This window comes from Columba livia, chromosome 1 (genome assembly GCF_036013475.1).
Source record: "Columba livia isolate bColLiv1 breed racing homer chromosome 1, bColLiv1.pat.W.v2, whole genome shotgun sequence".
In the NCBI taxonomy this organism is placed as follows: domain Eukaryota; kingdom Metazoa; phylum Chordata; class Aves; order Columbiformes; family Columbidae; genus Columba; species Columba livia.
The window spans coordinates 196,576,583-196,594,513 of NC_088602.1; the positions used below are offsets into that span (position 1 = coordinate 196,576,583).

At 40.6% G+C, this 17,931-nt stretch overlaps 1 protein-coding gene across 2 annotated transcripts in view; it reads left to right on the forward strand.

Annotated features, from left to right (window-relative positions):
• Positions 1 to 17,931, forward strand: part of COG5 (component of oligomeric golgi complex 5) — a 189,039-nt gene that overhangs the window by 162,393 nt on the left and 8,715 nt on the right. For both annotated transcript variants that reach the window (XM_065049026.1, XM_005498123.3), the window contains exons 15-21: positions 2,432 to 2,542; positions 3,920 to 3,982; positions 4,773 to 4,876; positions 6,245 to 6,482; positions 15,160 to 15,236; positions 15,731 to 15,857; positions 16,408 to 16,487. In XM_065049026.1, the coding sequence (XP_064905098.1) occupies positions 2,432 to 2,542; positions 3,920 to 3,982; positions 4,773 to 4,876; positions 6,245 to 6,482; positions 15,160 to 15,236; positions 15,731 to 15,857; positions 16,408 to 16,487 (800 nt within the window). The remainder of the gene's footprint in view (positions 1 to 2,431; positions 2,543 to 3,919; positions 3,983 to 4,772; positions 4,877 to 6,244; positions 6,483 to 15,159; positions 15,237 to 15,730; positions 15,858 to 16,407; positions 16,488 to 17,931) is intronic.

The window sequence follows — 17,931 nt, forward strand, 5'->3', positions numbered from 1 at the left end:
AAATTTAAGGGAATTCAGTATGGTAAACAATTTTAGGAAGATTGGTTGCTTTTAAGGGTGTTTAGACTTTGCCCGTGAAGCTGTTGTGCACTATTGCTGACTGCAAGAGTTGCTGCTGCAGAAGGATTATGTTTGTACTTGTTACTGGTTTTACTTATCAGTTAAGCTTTTTCACCAGCAGAAGAAACACAGTTTAATTATTTCACAATGTCTAAGCAAAAGAACTTGTGAAACCTTTACAACGGAGTCCAAGGAGCAGAAATTTAAGTGACTAATATGTAAAATTTTACTCTCTTAGTAGTGTCTTTTATGTTTAAGAGTTCTAAATGTGCAACATACCAATTTAATAGTCTGTACAGTGCTTAAAAATGCTGTGAAAAAACCTTAATGAGGTCTGGGAGGATGATCAGCTGGGTGGACGGGATGTTTCTCTGCACAGCTGTTTTGTCATTAATCTGTGGAGCTGTAAGCTTGAGAAGCGGAATTCTTAAAACCAGTCATGTCCATCAAATGGAAGTATCAGGAAGGCAACAGAGATGTACGCAGCTCACATGGCTGTTCTCATCAGGAAGGCAGGAAGATGCTGAGATGGTATATTTGTCAGCTAGTCGAAAGATGCATTCTGATGTCAAATAATTGAAGATACATTGGAAAAGATTTTTCCCTCTGCAAAGGCCTTGGAAACCTATTTATCCTGAAATAATCCCTAAATATGAAGAAAGGGAAATGAACTGACATTGTCACTGTAGTGCTGTGAATAAGTTTGAGTTCCTGTGTGCTTGCAAGAACTTGTCTAAAACTTCATTATTAACAGCACTGGCAAATAGATAACTTTGCTTGCATGCTGTCTGTTTGTGCTGATGGGAAGCTATGGGATGTACAGGAATAGTCTTTCACTAGTTAAAGATTCACTCTTTCCCATTACTTAAAAATGTTCACGTTTGTTCCTTTTGTTGCTGCATACTCAGTTTTAGTTTAGGAGCTTTCTGTAGGACCTACAACTCTGTTTAAAGACACACTTCATAAAAGTCTCTTGATGACTTGTTCAATGAGTTGAATATGCTTTTACTGAGAGACTTTTGGAGCTAGGCATCTTCAGGAGTTTCCTGGAGGAATCTAGATAATTAGCCAGATAATTATATCTCAGTAAAGCCTTCTATTAATAGCTATTCTTGCTGTAATATTTTGATGTACTTCTACAATTCACATGGCCTTTTGTCAATTCTTTGTATTTCTGCAGCTTTCAGTGCACAAGAAAATTTCTCTTTGTTTCCTAGTTACAGTTTATTTCAAATTGTAAACCTCTGCTGTGGTATCCTTAAGGGGCTGTTCTGTAGTTAATTGCTATTTATGTATCAGCTTGGAACTTTGATTTCTATGGTAATGATAAAAAATATGTGCTTTGTGGAGTTTAAATATGAAAAAATATTTTTTATATATATTTTTGCTGAAAGGTTCATGGATAGAACTCTCTTTAATGGCTGGACTAGCAGTTTTGGTCCTTGCAGTTTTATTTTCCTGTTCATTTACAAGCTGCTAATATGTACAAAGCTGTAAGCCATCTATTTCAAGAAATGGAGTTTTTAAAGAGGGGCTTAAATGGATGTCAGAAGTAAGGACGGAGAGTATATGGGAAAAGCACAACCTGTTTATTTCTGCTGGTGGTAGTTTATCCTGCATCCTCAAGTGGGTGAATTCACCTGACACTTAGATTACAAAACAGAAGTCATGTTGGGACTATGTATCTCCAAGAGATCTGGGTCTGAGTGCTGGGGTCTGGGAGCTGGGACAGCAGCCTCTCATGATTCCTGTTGTTCCATTTGTATTATATTGTCTGGAGATGGAAGCCATAAGAATCAAGACAAGAGTTAAATGGAAGAACACTGGTACTGAAGACCTCTGTATTTCTGCCATGTTCTAAGTTTAGTTGCAAAGATGATGAGGAGTCTGGAGCATCTTTCTTACGAGGAGAGACTAAGAGAGCTGGGTCTGTTCAGCCTTGAGAAGAGAAGGCTGAGAGGGGATCTCATCAATGTTTATAAATATCTCAAGGGTGGGTGTCAAGAGGATGGAACCAGACTCCTTTCATTGGTGCCCAACAATAGGATGAGGGCAGTGGGCACAGACTGAAGCACAGGAGGTTCCATCTGAACATGAGGAGAAACTTCTTTACTTTGAGGGTGCCAGAGCCTTGAACAGGCTGCCCAGAGGGGCTGTGGAGTCTCCTTCCCTGGAGACATTCAGATCCCACCTGGACACATTCCTGTGTGATCTGCTCTGGGTGAACCTGGTTTAGCAGGTCGGTGGACTAGATGATCTCCAGAGGTCCCTTCCAACCCCAACCATTCTGTGATTCTGTGAACTGTAATTTTGTGGTGATGCACTGTTTAAAGAGTTAGTACTGCTTTAACGATTTCTGCAATCACTGCAGCTGTCTACCCAAGGAGATGCCAGCCAGGTGATTGGACCACTCACAGAGGGACAGAGAAGGAACGTGGCTGTAGTTAATTCACTGTACAAACTGCACCAGTCGGTTCTGAAGGTAGGCTTCCTTTGGTATTTCTCCTCTTGCCATAATGTTAACTTCCTTGCTCTGTCGTGTGCATATTCTCCCATCAGCTGATGAGAACTCTGACAAATACAGCCCAATTTTGGGTTAAGAGCTGCACCTTGCTGTGCATTTCTACAAATCTTTGAGACTTGGTTGGCCTTTGTAAGCACCACTTTGCGATAAATGGTCAATATTAGAAGTGGTGTGAAAGATTTGTTTATAGAGAATAATCATGTCTCACAGCCGTTGTTTTGTGAGCCTAAACAATTGAACTCTTCTGTATTTTCTTATCAAATAAGCTCTGTCTTTGTATGGGTCACCCCGATAGCCCTTGTCTGCATCTGTCCCAGCCCAAGCTTATGTTTCTCAGAAGACCCTCACTGCTTTCCCACTGTTGTGGCCAAACTGAAAAGGGGAAGGAAAGGGTAAAATCAAGAAAAGCAGCACCTCACAAATATCTCCATGCATTGTTGCTGTGACCGAAGTCTGGCCTGGAAATGTTTTCAGGACAAAGCAGAGTTATGAATAATTCCAATTTACTGGTTTAGTGATGCCAACACTTACACGGTCTCTGTAAATTAAAACAAACAGATAAGGGGTAATTGTGTTTAAATCCTGGCCTGATTAGAAAAAAGATCATGAGTACTCCTGACTGTGGATATGCTTAAAGAATGTTTAAAAATGCTAAAAAGCCTATAAAATTTGCTTGGATTTTGCAAACAGATGGTAGATCAACTTTTAAGTCTGCTTTCTCTGATGTGTTTAGTAATGAACCTCATGTGCCTTAGTGTTGGAAGGAGATCTGATATGATTCAGTCTTTGAGTTTAGTATCTATCTGGCTTGAAAATACTATCATATAGCATGTTCATAACTGAGGAAATTGGTAGAATATTCCTTCAGATCATTCCTGGACTTTCAATTCTAATACCACTATGGCTGTACATAAACAGCTATTTAACACATGGTGTTATAATAATCATAATACTGAGAAAGATCAACCATTCTTTCAAATATTTGCTGTAGACCTGTTTGTGTAATTCTGCTTAAATTCTATACTTAGCAGTGGGTGAATGCACCACTTATTTTCATTCTGATTCTGTCAACCCATCAGCTAAATTTCAGTTGAACTCAATTGAATCCTTTCTTTGCCAGGGCAGAAGCAGAGTCCATAGGAAATTCAAGAGCACAGGACTGATACCAGTGCACTGAAAATGCTGTCTGTATGAAACACATTTAATAGTTATCTATACCTATGTAAACCACTTATTACTAAAAGTAAATCAGTATGGTTTTAAATGAAATTAAATATAATGGATTCTAATAATTTGTTGAATGTTGACTGTTAACTATTACTTTACAATTTGTAGGTCATTACCAATCAGAGCTCATTTCCAGCAGCCGCTGAGCAAACAGTTACAACTGCCTTAAAGGTAATTGAATGTCCATTCGCTGCAGGGATAGGGCTGAGCTTTGCTTTGTCTGTTACACTTCAAATGAACACTTATTTTCCCAGGTATTATTTTGTGTTATGTCAAAGGCATACAAATACTCTGAAATTTATATTTTGCAGTTTATTTATATGTCACATATGCCAAATCACTGCTTGAGTAGCATTTGTATTCACAGAATCACAGAGTATTCAAGAATATTCTCGTAATGGTTGGAACCCAGATGTCATCTGACTGTGAAAATAAATGTATTTCTCTGCAACATTCACACAGCAATAGCTGCATCCTTCATCACCCCTGTACCCCTTCCAAAAATATGGTTTTTATGCTACCTGGTGCTTTCCTGGGGGGTGATGTGGATGGCGGCGCAGCCCTCCGTGGATGACAGCTGTGCACATCTGTCCTGCTGTGCGCTGATCCGGGAGGAGTTGTGTGCAGAGGAATGAAGGGCAGCTTGTGTGTCTGGGGAATGAACAGCGGAACGATGTGTGTGCACCAGAACATGTACATTTACGAACCAGGAATGCCAGATTTTTGAAGGAAGGCTTTACATAGAACTAGTAAACAGCCTTATTTCTGCATTTGACTGGTAAAATCAAGTAAAGAGAAATGTTACCTTAGGCTGTTGTCCTTCTATTTAGCAGTTTCTAACGCAGAAAAATAAAAAACGCAGTTGAAAAGAACTGTTTGTCAAGGTATTTTTGAGGTCTCAAAATGCAAATGCTTCTAATTTCGGTTTCCTTACTTCTGCTTTTTTCTTATTCTATTTTAGGTGGTCCATGATCTAATGGGTAGTGCTGTTCAACCGTTACTGAACTCTGTAGGAGATTCAGTAGAAGCTATTATCATCACTATGCACCAGGAAGATTTTTCTGGGTAACTAGAAATGTGTTTTAAATTTAACGTTGCTTTAGTAAGATGTCCTGCATATGCATAATAGATTGTTATTGCCATGATGTCCTTGGAGCAAGGGCGCATTTTCGTTGAGGGGAAGGCAATGCTTTATGGTCAGTGAACACAGAAAGCAGAATTACACCTATATTGAAACAAATTAATCAGGTAGCATCTGTCTTCTTGCCTTTTGTTCCATGTCTGTTGAGTTAAATTCATTTTAAATAGAAAAATAAAGCCAAGCAGAGGCCATTTTTGTGCTTAAGAAAACCCTTTTGTTTTCAAAACTTATTTTTTGTGGACAGTCTTCAGAACTGTCCATATTGTTGTCTCAAAGTGAATAAATAACCTCTGATTTAAAATTACACATATTTTTTCTAAAGTATTAGCGAATATGAAATGAGTTAAAAAATCTCTTTTACAGAAAGCTCACATTTGGTGTATTATGCTATTTTCCCATAGCATTTTAATTAAAATTTCCAGTATTCTTCCTCTGCAAAAATTTTGAGACCTATCTATCATTGAGACTTCCTTCTTGAGTGTTATTTTAGTTGTTATCTCTGTTCTGACATCGCTTATATCATCATTAGATGCCTTGTTTTCTGTCTTGGAAATTCACTGAAAACAGTATATTTTCAGAAGTGTTTTAAATTTTCCTTTTGCCTTTTTTTTCCCTTTTTTTTTAAAAAAAACCCAATATTTTACCCTCCCCATCTTTCTTGTGCTACCACTAGCAAAATACCTCTCTGTGTGGATAAACCGAGTCAGCTAAAGGCTGAGCTTTGTGTGGTAGCCTGCACACTCAGGTTCCTGAGTTTGGAGGAGCCTGGCGGTGATTCACATAAAGAGAAAGGTGATTGATTTCTGTGTCCTAGAGATTCTGTGCTGCTTCTGTGATAATTAGATTTTTATAACCCTGGGTTTGGAGGAATCTAGGAAACTAATTATGAACAGAGGACAGGTTTGGAATAGGCTGAAGTAGTAACCCCGTGACATGTGCTTGTGTTTTCTGACCCATTATTAGAGTTTCAAATCAACAACTGGGACATTTAGATTTAGGCGCTGGGTTTGATGTTTAGGCTCCAGAGTGGTGGAGGCTTTGCAAGCTGGGTAGGAGTGGAGTGGTGTCCTTTATCTTTGTTAGGATGGGGATGGCTGATACAAAGATTTTTTTGACTACAGTTTCAGAGAGAGCTACATGCTCTTTATTCTGAGTAGAAATGAAACTCTACAATTCATGCCATGACTTTGTGGGATGGGAAAAAAATTAAAAGAATCCAGTAGTTTTTGACTGTGTTTTAAAGATGAATTTAGCTGTCCCCATTTCTTTTTTTCTTTTCTTTTTTTTTTCAGATCATTACCTAGCTCAGGAAAACCAGATGTCCCCTGTTCTCTGTACATGAAAGAACTCCAGGGTTTTATAGCAAGAGTCATGAGCGACTACTTCAGACATTTTGAATGTTTCGACTTTGTCTTTGATAACACTGAGGCCATGGCTCAAAGAGCAATTGAACTTTTCATTCGCCATGCCAGTCTAATAAGGCCCCTTGGTGAAGGTGGGAAGATGCGGCTTGCAGCGGATTTTGCGCAGGTACCTTAATACTGATTTCTGCTTTTTACTGTTACTTCACTGTGCTCACTGAAAAGTATCAGTAGTTTAGTACGCATCTGAGTGTAAACAGGCGGTTGTAGAGATCACTGCATTCCAGTTCTGAACATCCTCTCTGCTGAGATACTGGATCCTGAGAAATGCATCCACTAAGTAGCTGAAGATCCCCTATCACCGTAAGGCACATTCAGGGAGGTCTGACAGCTCCCTGTCAAGTGACTGTTGCATTTAAATTCAGCTGCGCCTCGACGTTTCATTCCATTTGCCTGACCTTTTTGGTACGTCCATCATTTGCCACTATTCATTCACTTCATTCTTTCTCTCTCTTCTAATGGAATAGTGTGTCGCTTTCTTAATCGCTTTATATATCACAGTGCCCACAGTGGCCAACCATTAATTCAGCTGCCTTGCAGTGCAGGAGACAAGCTAAAGAAATACCAGTATCCTGTGGAAGAACTGCCCTTTTGGTAACAGACGGGCAGTTTTCTTGTGGGATTCTCTTCATGCCGTGATTGACTTATCTGCCTCTCAGCTTTATCTAGCTCTGGTACTGGACTAAAACACAACCCAAATTGCCAGATTAATATCTACTACCTGTCTGCCTTATCTACTATATTCAAATTTAATTTGTCAATAGTAACACTGTGTGATTAACTTGCCAAAGAATACAGGCATCCACTAGATTGGTCTGAGAGTCCTCGTAATTATTATCCAAGTGGAAAGGGAATTAGCACCAGCTGTCTGCATACCAAGTGCTGCTTCTGGCTGGTAAGCAACTGAGGCAGGAGAGGGCGGCATCACTGCCATCTCGCTGCTGCTTGTGGCTGCTTTGTATCACTTGCCTGTGAGTTAGATACGCCTGAGTAAAGTTTTTTTCTTCATTACTCAAAAGGAGCAAATCAGCTGTTAACCACAGAAGTTACGGGCAAGTTTTCAGTTGCTTTCCGTGAGAAGGTTCAGTTCCCTTCTCTGTTTTGAAGACAATGGCATAAAACTGGAGAAAAAAAAAGAATGCTTGACAACTCCTCTGGAAGGAATATAGATAATTTTTGTAATTTATGCTGCAGTACTAAAGTAAGTCTTAAAAATTTGGGAAATATCTTCACCTAATTCTACAGTAACGAGCATCTGATCTAAGCACCTACTATAATAATGCTAAAAATATCACTCATTTATCTTTTCTAAACACTTATTTTTCTCATTCTGACATGGGCTGCCTTTTAAGTGAAAAATGAAGGTATGTTTTCATTTGAGTGTAGGGGGCTTTGCATGTTCTTCCCCACGCTGAGTATAACTCTGAACGAACAACTGTGTGAAGATAAATATTCTGATTTCTTTTGTACTGTGGAAGAAAAAGAAATAGGTTTTGAATTCATTCTTGTCTCCTGCCTTCAGTTGTTGCTGCATCTGGGGGCTGCCTTGTGTTTTTCTCATCTTCACATTGTGCCATATTTTTGACTTGTTTAAAAATGGGCTTAAGAAAAGAAATGTCTGGGTCCACCCAACCCCATACAGCCAGCTCAGTGCTCACTCTGGGCCATTGACCATCTCTGCACAGAGCATCTTGGGGTGCCCCAGGCTGCACAGGGGCTGTAGAATGGCCTCAAAACTATATCCTGTCTCTCAGGATAACAGAAAAAGGACCAAAACATTTTGTATGTAGAGGTTGCCTTATATCCATGTTTTCTGGGCTGTGTCTGCCCCTCCTGAAAACCTGGTGAGTTTTGGGCACATGCCCGTGACACCAGCTCCTGGTAGCCCCACCGGGGAGGTTGTAGTTGCTCTGACCTGCTCGGGAGTCCTGGGCATGTTTGCTGAAATGTGGCTGTAAACCCAAACAGGACTCGTTTCACTTCCATGCTCCCAATCCTGTGGCACCTGGCTTTGTCAAGGAAAAGTCTTGGTTCCTCCAGAGAGGAGGGGAAGTTGCTGCTGCTGTGGGCTGAGGAGAGCAGGGAGCAGGTATTTAGCTGGGCTGCTGCTTGATGGGAAGGGTAAACGTTCCATAAATGCTGCGTGCAGGGCTTTTTCAGTCCCAGAAAGGGACTGCATTGTTGCACTAACGCCAAACCTGAAGGAAAGGACCTGCCTTCAAAGACGCTATGTGTAGGAGGGCGTTTGTTTATAAACTGTTTTTAGTTGTGCTCTGTCTTGTAGAGTCATTTTGAATTTTCTGTACTCAAAAAGGGTTACATGTTCCTGCTTGAAAACGGCTTTAGAGATCTAAAACCGCTTTTGGTGTTTTGGGGTTACTTGCAAGCAAAAAACCTGGGCAGAAACACGTCCAGAAGCTTCGGTTTATTTGAAGTTCTATTATAAACTCGCATGCAGCAAGTCAGATAATCTTGGGTTGCATCAGATTTTGGGTATCTCGTGCTTGTGCACGTTTCTTTCAGAGCACTCAGAGTTACAGCTGCCTTGCACTCAGCAGAATAGCTTTGGCTGAGAGTCAGACTTGAAAATTTTTGCAGTGGAAACATGTTTTACTGTTAAGTTGCCTCAAAACAACAGGTGTCTATACAGAAGGGGGAAAACTGAGGCTTCAAGTTCTCCTCATTCAGAACTGGGTTTGGTGAGGTGCACAGCAGACAATTTTCTTAAGTAAGGCTCATCTACTTACACAGTTAGGAGTTATTGCTGTAATTCTCTGTCTTATCCTGTTTCCTTTGTCAGTATTGCATTTTGCTATCTTGTGCATTAGAGATATTTCAGCAGTAAGACCAGGTGTGTTCTAGTGTGCAGCTGTAAACAGATGTATGATAGGCTTGAAATATGCCTGAATATCATTAATATGATTTCATGAAGATCAGTGCTTACAGGGACAGAGAGACATTTTAAGCCTTAGGAAACGTCTGCAGTGCTGCAAGGTTATTATCACATACTGTGCTGTTCTTGGGACTCTTCTTGTTCAAAATATTTCTAGTCTACAGGCTGAATTCACCTCTTTTCATGCTCTCAGTTTTTGTGCAGGCAATTGCACAGGATTATTTTTCAGTTCACTCCTATAAATACCTGGTTCAGTTTGATTTCATTTGTTTTTGTATTTTTAAGGTGACTATAATTCAGTATTCATGTATGTAATACCAAATTTCACTTTTTAATTCAGTACTAGTCAGACTGAGAAAAATGTTCTCCTGGAGGCAAGCAAGCCAGCAAACCCTGTGGTTTTGCAACATTTATGTTTCTGGGAAGTACTAGAAATGAGGAATCTACAGTAATATTTGGCACGGAAATCAGTAGCCCGCTGCATAAAGGTTGGAAGCTGATATAGGAAAACAGCTGTTTATTAATAGCAAATACAAATCACAACTGCATTGAAATAAACTAGTGTAGGAACTGCAAACACTGAATAATCTATATGCTTCATGGCATGAAGGCATGACATGAATTCCCATCTTTTCATAGTGCAGGTGTGTGTGTGGAGTGACATATAAGGCGGGAGTCTGTGCCAAGAACCCCAGATTATTTTCAGCCTTGTCGAGCGAACTATTTTTATTGGTCCTGTTTGGGTTAATACTATTCTGTATATACCCTCGTACATTTCTTATCTAGCTGTGATTTATAGGTGGGGTTTTTGGCATTGTTTGGTACTGTGTTCAAACAGTTTTGATGGGACATAGTTAACACTGCCAGCAATTCTTCAAGTCTTTATCAATAAATTTCTGCAAAATGTCTTGATTTTATTGAATCTTCCTAGGAAAATGCTTTTACTGTAGACGTTGACAATGCTAAATTCTAGTGCAGAAGAAAAGTTTCTATCTGCTGCTTAACCTATGCTCAGAATCTGGTTTCCTGGTTCAGTATGTGGAGTTAAAAAGCAAGAATATTATGTATTTGTGTTTTTTTTTAAATATGAACAGATTTGCTTGTTTGATCAAACATGATGATACAAGTCCAAAAATGATTTTTATCATTTTTTATAAAAAAATTTCCTCTGTAGTTTCTTACAGAGAAGTGAGAGAAGCAAGATGTTGTAATCACAGTTGCAGTCATAAGGACAGAAACTGCTAAAGCTAAAATGCGCTTAATGCTAACTATCTTACCAGAAGGAGAAAGTGATTTTCTGGTGTGTGTTATTTTGGAGGTATTGCAGCTGAAGGATTTACTTAAATGTCCACCATTTTGGAATTGCTGTATGAGAGACATCAGATTCCACATCCCTTCAAGGGCAGCTGCTTTCATATATCAGTTCAGAGCTCTTCTGCTCTCTTGCTTCTTAACGCATTCTCTCCTGGTGAATGGCTAGAAAAAAGCATTTTGAGTTAACGTTTAAAAACTTGACATTCATCTTGGCCAAGAGAAAATATAATTGATAAAAATTTAATGTTAAGGTTTTCTAGCTGAAAAAACAGATGTTCAGTAATCAGAGATCTTGAAAATACAATAGGCACTAAACAATAACTTCACTGCACTCTTCAATATATACGCATTATCTGTATCTAGACTACATATTAACTTCACCCTTGGGTTGCTGAACATAATCCAATTAGAGAAGCCAGCCATGTGATGTATTTTGTACAATATGGGTAGCCAGTGAATATTTCAACAGATAATTGACCACCTAGCCATGAGCTGTGGCAGGGTCATATAAGAAGAAAATGTAATATAGCTTTTTTGGGTTTAGAGAGGAAGAAGCATGTGTTAGGCAGGATTCTGCCACTGTGTTCTGCAAAGCGTAGCAAAACAACATGAAAAGCTATGGGGTTTGAACAAGGGTAGAGGAAATGAGGCGGAGTCATTAGGCCTGTGTGTTCTCGCTGCCCCTTCCTTTCGGCAGCGTGTGCACTTCCTACCGCTTCTCTGATCCTTTGTTGATGATTCTTTCACATTAGTCAGTCAAGCCTCTGTGGTTGCCAGTTACTGCTTTGGACACTTGATTCATCCCTGAATTTAACCTGCATATCCGAGTTTTCAAATTTGCAATTCTGGGATAAAAATTTGGAAAAGAAACAACAAATACTACATACCCTTTCATATGTAAAGTCCATAGGACACAGCTGTAGGAAAAGCCTTGCACACGTGATACAAATACTGGCTTGCAGAGAGCTGAAAACATCACCTGACCTGTCAAGGCTCACCAAGATGCTTTGGAAACCAGAGCTGCGTGTCATAGCAAAAGCTGCTATGCTATAAACATGCTGCATGAATCGAGAGTTGGTGCGGCTTCAGGTGATGACAGGTAGCAAAGCAAAGAAGTGATGTACACTCAGTCCTCTGCCCGATCCCAGCACCGAACAAACAGCAGCTGTTCCGGCGGTGCCGGCCGGCACGGTGCTCAGCGGAGACACACAACCCCGCTCAGTGGGCCTGCAGAAATGGATGTAACAGCAGAAAGATGCTGTAGCATCTCACTGCATCATCTGGCTCAGACAAATAGCTAAAATTCAAGTGAAGAAAACAATCTTAGTTATTATGTGAAGTATAGTTTTTATTGGAGAGATTGGGTTATAATACATAGCAGACTAGTGTTGTAAATTAAAAAAAAAAAGTTTCTGTGGTTTATGTACGTTTTTCCCACATTAGTTTTCACTGATTCCCACTCTTCATGAGTCAATTTGAGACGGTATAGTGTGCTGCAAAGCTTAAAAACAATTTTTTTCTTTGGCAACTAGTACTTCACGAATCAACCATCTGCTGCCATTAAATCTATCTAGTTCTAGCAATACTGATAATTTCCTTCCATGAATAGAGGTTGAAGATGAAGTAATAGAATTTTCCAAAGTAAATTTTATTCTTTACTACTTAAGAATAAAGATATTGATTTATGGAAACTGCCAAGTATGTTCAAATTTGTCTTAATAAGGCATTGGTTAAGCTGTAGAAGGTTTCACTTACATCTCATTATATCATATTATGTTTCAGGAGTGAAACAATCATTTAAAACTTATTAAGCAAAATTATATTTTGCTGTGCTGGGATTTCTTTCCCCTCATGAGTACGGTTTGGTGCGTGCATCTCTGTTTCCACAAATCAGACTGGCAGTTTGTTGCCTGTTATCAAATTCTCTAAAGCACCTAAAAGAATTATCTTCTCCCTGGTTCTTCCCAGCTACAAGCCCACGGCTCCCACCAGAGCTGAGACACCAGCTCCTGCAGGATCTCACTTACTTCCAGCTGCCCCTAGACAATGCTGATGCCTGAAAAGAAGCTCTGGAGAAATCAGTGTTGCTCCCATTTGTTTTTCCAGGTCCATAGGGTTCTTGTATCATGATGCAGCAAAACCTACTTAATTACCTTCTCTTCTCGGCTACTTGCTTCTGATCCTGTGCAACAGACCAGCCTCTTGGCTCCCATACGTGCTCAGAAGCGTCCTGGGGATTTGGGGGAACGACATGCTGAACTTACTCTAAGTTTCATTGCACTTTGGAGTTGGGCACCCCGCCGGCAATAATCCCTGGGGAGAACCTGCCCGTCCCGGAGCGTGCACCCAACCTGGCGCCCTTGTGCCAGCAGATCCAGCACCAGCACAGGGCTGGCGGCTCCTCCTCCAGCGTGGGGACGTTGGGTTCCCGTGTCTCTGCCCAACGGGCAGCATGTGTGCTCAGGAGCTGCAGAGCTGGGTCGGACCTGCTCTTCAGCCCAAGGAACAGGTCGCCCTTGTGCCTGTGTGTGGCAGAGGTGACCCAGCCCTCAGGCTGCGGGGTCACAGGGGCAGGGCAGGGATCCCCACAGCTGTCGGGAAGGGTCCAGTTCATAGCCCAGAGTGGAGGATTTCGGATCCAGAAGGGCAGGAGGGAGCCGGGCTGTTACCCAGGGCTGCAGCATTTGTCTGAAAGCAGAAGACAAAGATCCTTATTTCTGTTTCCTGGATTTTTATTCACTTTCTGCTTCTGCGAGTGTCTGCTTTATATCAAATGTAGGTTTCAGGCAGTCTGGAAGTGCTCAAGGTGGGGCAGGTACTCCAAGGTTCCTAGGCTGGGGGAGCGGCTTTGCACTGTTGCTAGGCCAGCCCTGTGGGGCTTTCCCCGTCGCCTGCCAGAGGTGTCCCCCTCTCCTCCTTGCAGAGGCAGCTTAGGGGCCTGGGTTGGGCCCTCTGGCTTTTCCAGCTTTGTCTGACCAGGTGTCACAAAGGTGGACACTCCTACAACATGACCCACCTGACCAGATTTAGATGTCTGCCTCGGGGAAACATGCATCCCATCCCGGGAGTGGCTGTTGATCTCCACTGGCTGTGAAGAGAACCTGCAGATGTTGAGAAGCAGGTGAGATGACTCCCATCCCACCACCTGCTTTTTAAGATGGGTGCCTGAAGTATATGGCCTTAATTTGCATTAATTTCTAATTTATTTTCTTCTGGTTTTAGATGAATTATGGCATCGTAGTTTGCCATACCATCTTTCTTGTTTGTGCTGGAACCCCAGCATAGTTATGTGCTCTTGGTGAAGCCGGTGGCCCAGCAGCCAGCTCTGGCTGAGGAAATGCTACAGCCTGAAAGAATAATGATATTAAACACTTCACTGTAAATAGTGTCTTATCACAAACACTTTGAAACTCCTTTAGCAATGTTACTTAAATGGGAAACTCATTGCATAGTGGTTTTGATCTTATTTACTTTAGTTCTCATCCTTTGAAACTTAGCTTAATTGTGCATTATATGGAAATCAAAGTCTGAATAGTCTTTCAAGTTGGGGATTTTAAAAAACGTACATGGAGAATAAAGCTTGCATCTCTCTGACTGACACTTCAGGAATGCACAAAATAAATACTTAATCCATATCTGGCTAAAATTACTTTACCTATGGGTTTCCTTGAGTGGTGGTGTTTGTATTAGTGTGCATATTAACTGAAGCTTTGCCATGTAATATTCATGTTCAGTCTGGGATTTGGAAGTTAAATTGTGCTTTCTCATTTCTGTGTCTTCACTGTGAATGAAAAGCCTGGGACAGAATCTCGTTTCATGTGCATGATGTAAAAATCCAAGCAGAGCCTGGCTTTTGTTTGAAAAGGCAGGAGAACTCCAGTGCTTAAAAACAGAAAGTGTTTAAAAATCGTTTGTTTTTAGGATGGCTGCTGTAACTCTGAGACCAAACAGTATGAAAATAAGTAGGAAAATAGTGCTCTACTGATCCTCCTTTGCCTGTGGTTCCACATGACTCTGTCACAACAGCTCTCAGCTGCCTTCTATCAAGTCTGTGTAGGTTTTGAGCCCCAGAATTCACATTAAAGTGTTTAAGAAAAAATCTCTTTAACCTTGTCCTTTGCCATGGGAAAGTGTGCCCAGCTGAAATTACTGCCTGTTTTACTGCTTTAGGAGCAGTCTGGGGAGACCTGCCTAGATTTGCTCTCTTTCCAGTCTGCAGGCAGGTGGGGTAATGACATAAGAGCTGTTTCAGGAAACTCATCACCAACAAAATAAACCTGCTGCGAGAAACAAAGCTTTGGTCTCAGAAAGCTCATGAGACCCCTTCTGTTCTTAACCACAGACTATCACTACTGTTTGCTGTGGGATGCTCACTGCCTTGCCAGGAATGAGGCAAAAGCCTTGGCTTGGGCAAGGCAGTATGGAAGGAAGGGAAAACTTGTCTTAAATTCAGCTGCCAGTGAGAAGTCAGTGACTTGGTTTGAAGGTTCGGATTGTTGCTTTTAAAGGCAGGCTACTTCAATACCGAGTTTTATATTTTGGGACAACCTAATTCAAATGAAAACGTTTGGTTTTCCAGATGGAGTTGGCAGTTGCACCGCTGTGTCGGCGAGTCTCTGACCTAGGAAAGTCGTACAGACAGCTGAGGTCGTTCAGGTGAGTTCAGTCGCAGGAACTAGTGATCGGCAGTATGACCACACGGTATTTCAAAACTGATTTATTACCTTGTGTTACTTCTGATTGAACTGAGAGCTTTTTTGGCAACACCCACCTGCAAATCAGAAATAGATTAAACTTCTTTTAAATTTTATGCAGAGTATATCTGTGATTTAACAATCTTTGTCATGCAAATGTTGGCCAATTTGTACTTTTTTTGTGTTGCTTTCAGTGCAACTTCTGTATGAGAGTTCTATAGCTACATTAAGTGTTTTCACTGAAATACGAAATTTACAGTCTTGTGTTGTTTAATATAATAGTCAATTTCTGTAAATTTTTGCAAACTGAACCTGTGTTGAAAACCTAAGATGCAGACTAGTGGAAAAAATTAGATGATTCTATCCTGACACAATATTGCCAATGTATAGGCGTGTTCCTAATGCATAAGATAAGCTTTTTCTTCCTTTCACAAGTCTATTGTTACATTTTTCCAGACCACTGCTGTTCCAGACCAGTGAGCATATTGCCAGTAGCCCAGCTCTGGGAGAGGTTATTCCATTCAGCATTATTCTTCAGTTCTTATTTGCAAGAGCACCACCAGAGTTAAAATCACCCTTCCAGGTAAACAAGATCAGTCTTTCCTTTTGAGATGTCCTAAGGAGGAATGAACATTGTAGTTTGCCCTAATTATTTTAGTTTAAAAGTATCCAAGCTCATACTTTATATGATCCATTGGCTTTTGTTTTTATTGTGGCAAAGGTGTTGTGGTCACTGACTTCATATTTTTATTAACAACACTAGGAAGATGATAACCTGATTTTAAATAGACTCTCAATTCTTTAAATTCTGTCAGCTCATAGAAGAAATTGTAAGTCTTATCACAGACTGCAAATTGCCTGGATCCTGCTCATGTAAGATGCAGGAAATCTGGATTCCACTCCCTGTTGGAATTGGGCAAACAGCTGATGTAGGAGATCATGTCTGAGCTCCCAAATAATCTATTGGGCTATTTCTGTTAATTTGTTTCTGACTCCATAACTCATTCTGCATCACTGCGTTGTTAAGAGAGCCTCACGTGGCCTTCATTGATGTCATCTTTGACTCTGAAGTTGGTGTGTGTGTTTCCTTTTCACATTTATGTGTAATTAGTGTTTGTGTTTCTCTGTATCAGAGGGCTGAGTGGTCCATTGCCCGCTACTCCCAGTGGCTCGATGATCATCCATCTGAAAAAGACAGGCTCGCTCTCATACGGTAAAAATCATGCTTCTTTCTTCTCTGCATTTATGATAATGGAGCAGTAACTTATCTGCACACCAGGACAGGTCTTGAAAACTAAAAAAGGTGCTATGGGAGATGTATCATAAATACCATTACCCTCTCTCCACTCATGGGATGAGTTGCAAAGTGAGAGAATGTATAAACTGAACACTCCTCTTCACCCCCACACACCCAAACCCTCCAGCACATAATCCTCTTGCACAGGAAGGAAACGGTGCACAATGATGGAGTAAAGGAGTACTGTGTTTTAGCAAAACTGCCTGTCTCAACTGTTGGAAAGTCAAGGCTGCAGCCATCCTGTCTTCTGTATCAGGAAAAAGAAGCTTGGGAAGCTCAAGCAATGAAAATGTAGATAGGAATTTAAAAATGGAAGACCCTTGTTACACCCATGTAATGTTATTCTTTAGTAAATGAGCCCAGGATCTTTAGGAAGTGATAATTACATCAGATTTTTAAAATCTTCCTAGGGTAGATGACTTTATAGCTGAATACTATTTTGCATCTTAAAATGTTAGGAGAAGTTATGAAGAGGCTTGTTTTTCAAAACAAACAAATTTTCCAAGTATGTTAGAGAGAACAGATGTGTTGTACGAACATGACAGAGCCAGACCGAGGATCCTCAGGATTCCAGGCTCAGATGATCATTTGGCTCCGAACGCCCTAACTCCTCCAGCCATCTTCTCCGTGTCCTGTCCCCGGTGTCACCCGCTCCGGTGGCACGGAAAAGGTTGTCACATATAGCTGCACCAGGCTTGATCTGGCCTGGGAGCAAACTGTCCTTGAACTTCTGCTCGTGGATGTTGCCAGCTTTTGCTGAAATCATAAAAGCTGACTTTTAAGTTCCAGCCAGCAGTGGCTGCGCTTGGGAAAATCACCCATTATGTGTCCACACTTCTAAAGCAGCCAAGAGGAGGCTGCTGTAAATATTTACAGTTCTTGAAGCTGATAGCACCATGGAGTCCGGCGTCGTGTTTGGGCCAATTAAGGAGATACTAGTTGATCACCAGTAGATGTTATTAGGATTTATTTCCAAAATATTAAAGTGCAAACTGTGTCTCTTCATATGCGTATTAAAAGAATATTTCCTGAAAATCATACGTGTCCAGTTTGGCTACAAAACTAGGTTTTATTGAGTCTCAAACTATGACATGTTGGATTACAGAGGAATAGATATTAGATACAGGGCTGATATGGCTGTATATATAACTTAGTTATTAATATTTTTATTTTAATTTCTGTCCTGTTAGTACTGGCAGAACTGACAATGTTGAATTTCAGATATATTAAGGAAAGCCAAGAATGCAAATCATTTGGGAACTGATCGGATTTTGTTCTCTTCAATCCTTTTACACAAATTTGAAAATGCCATCCTTAAACTACAACACATTTTTGTCTTTGCTTGCAATTAAATTTCATC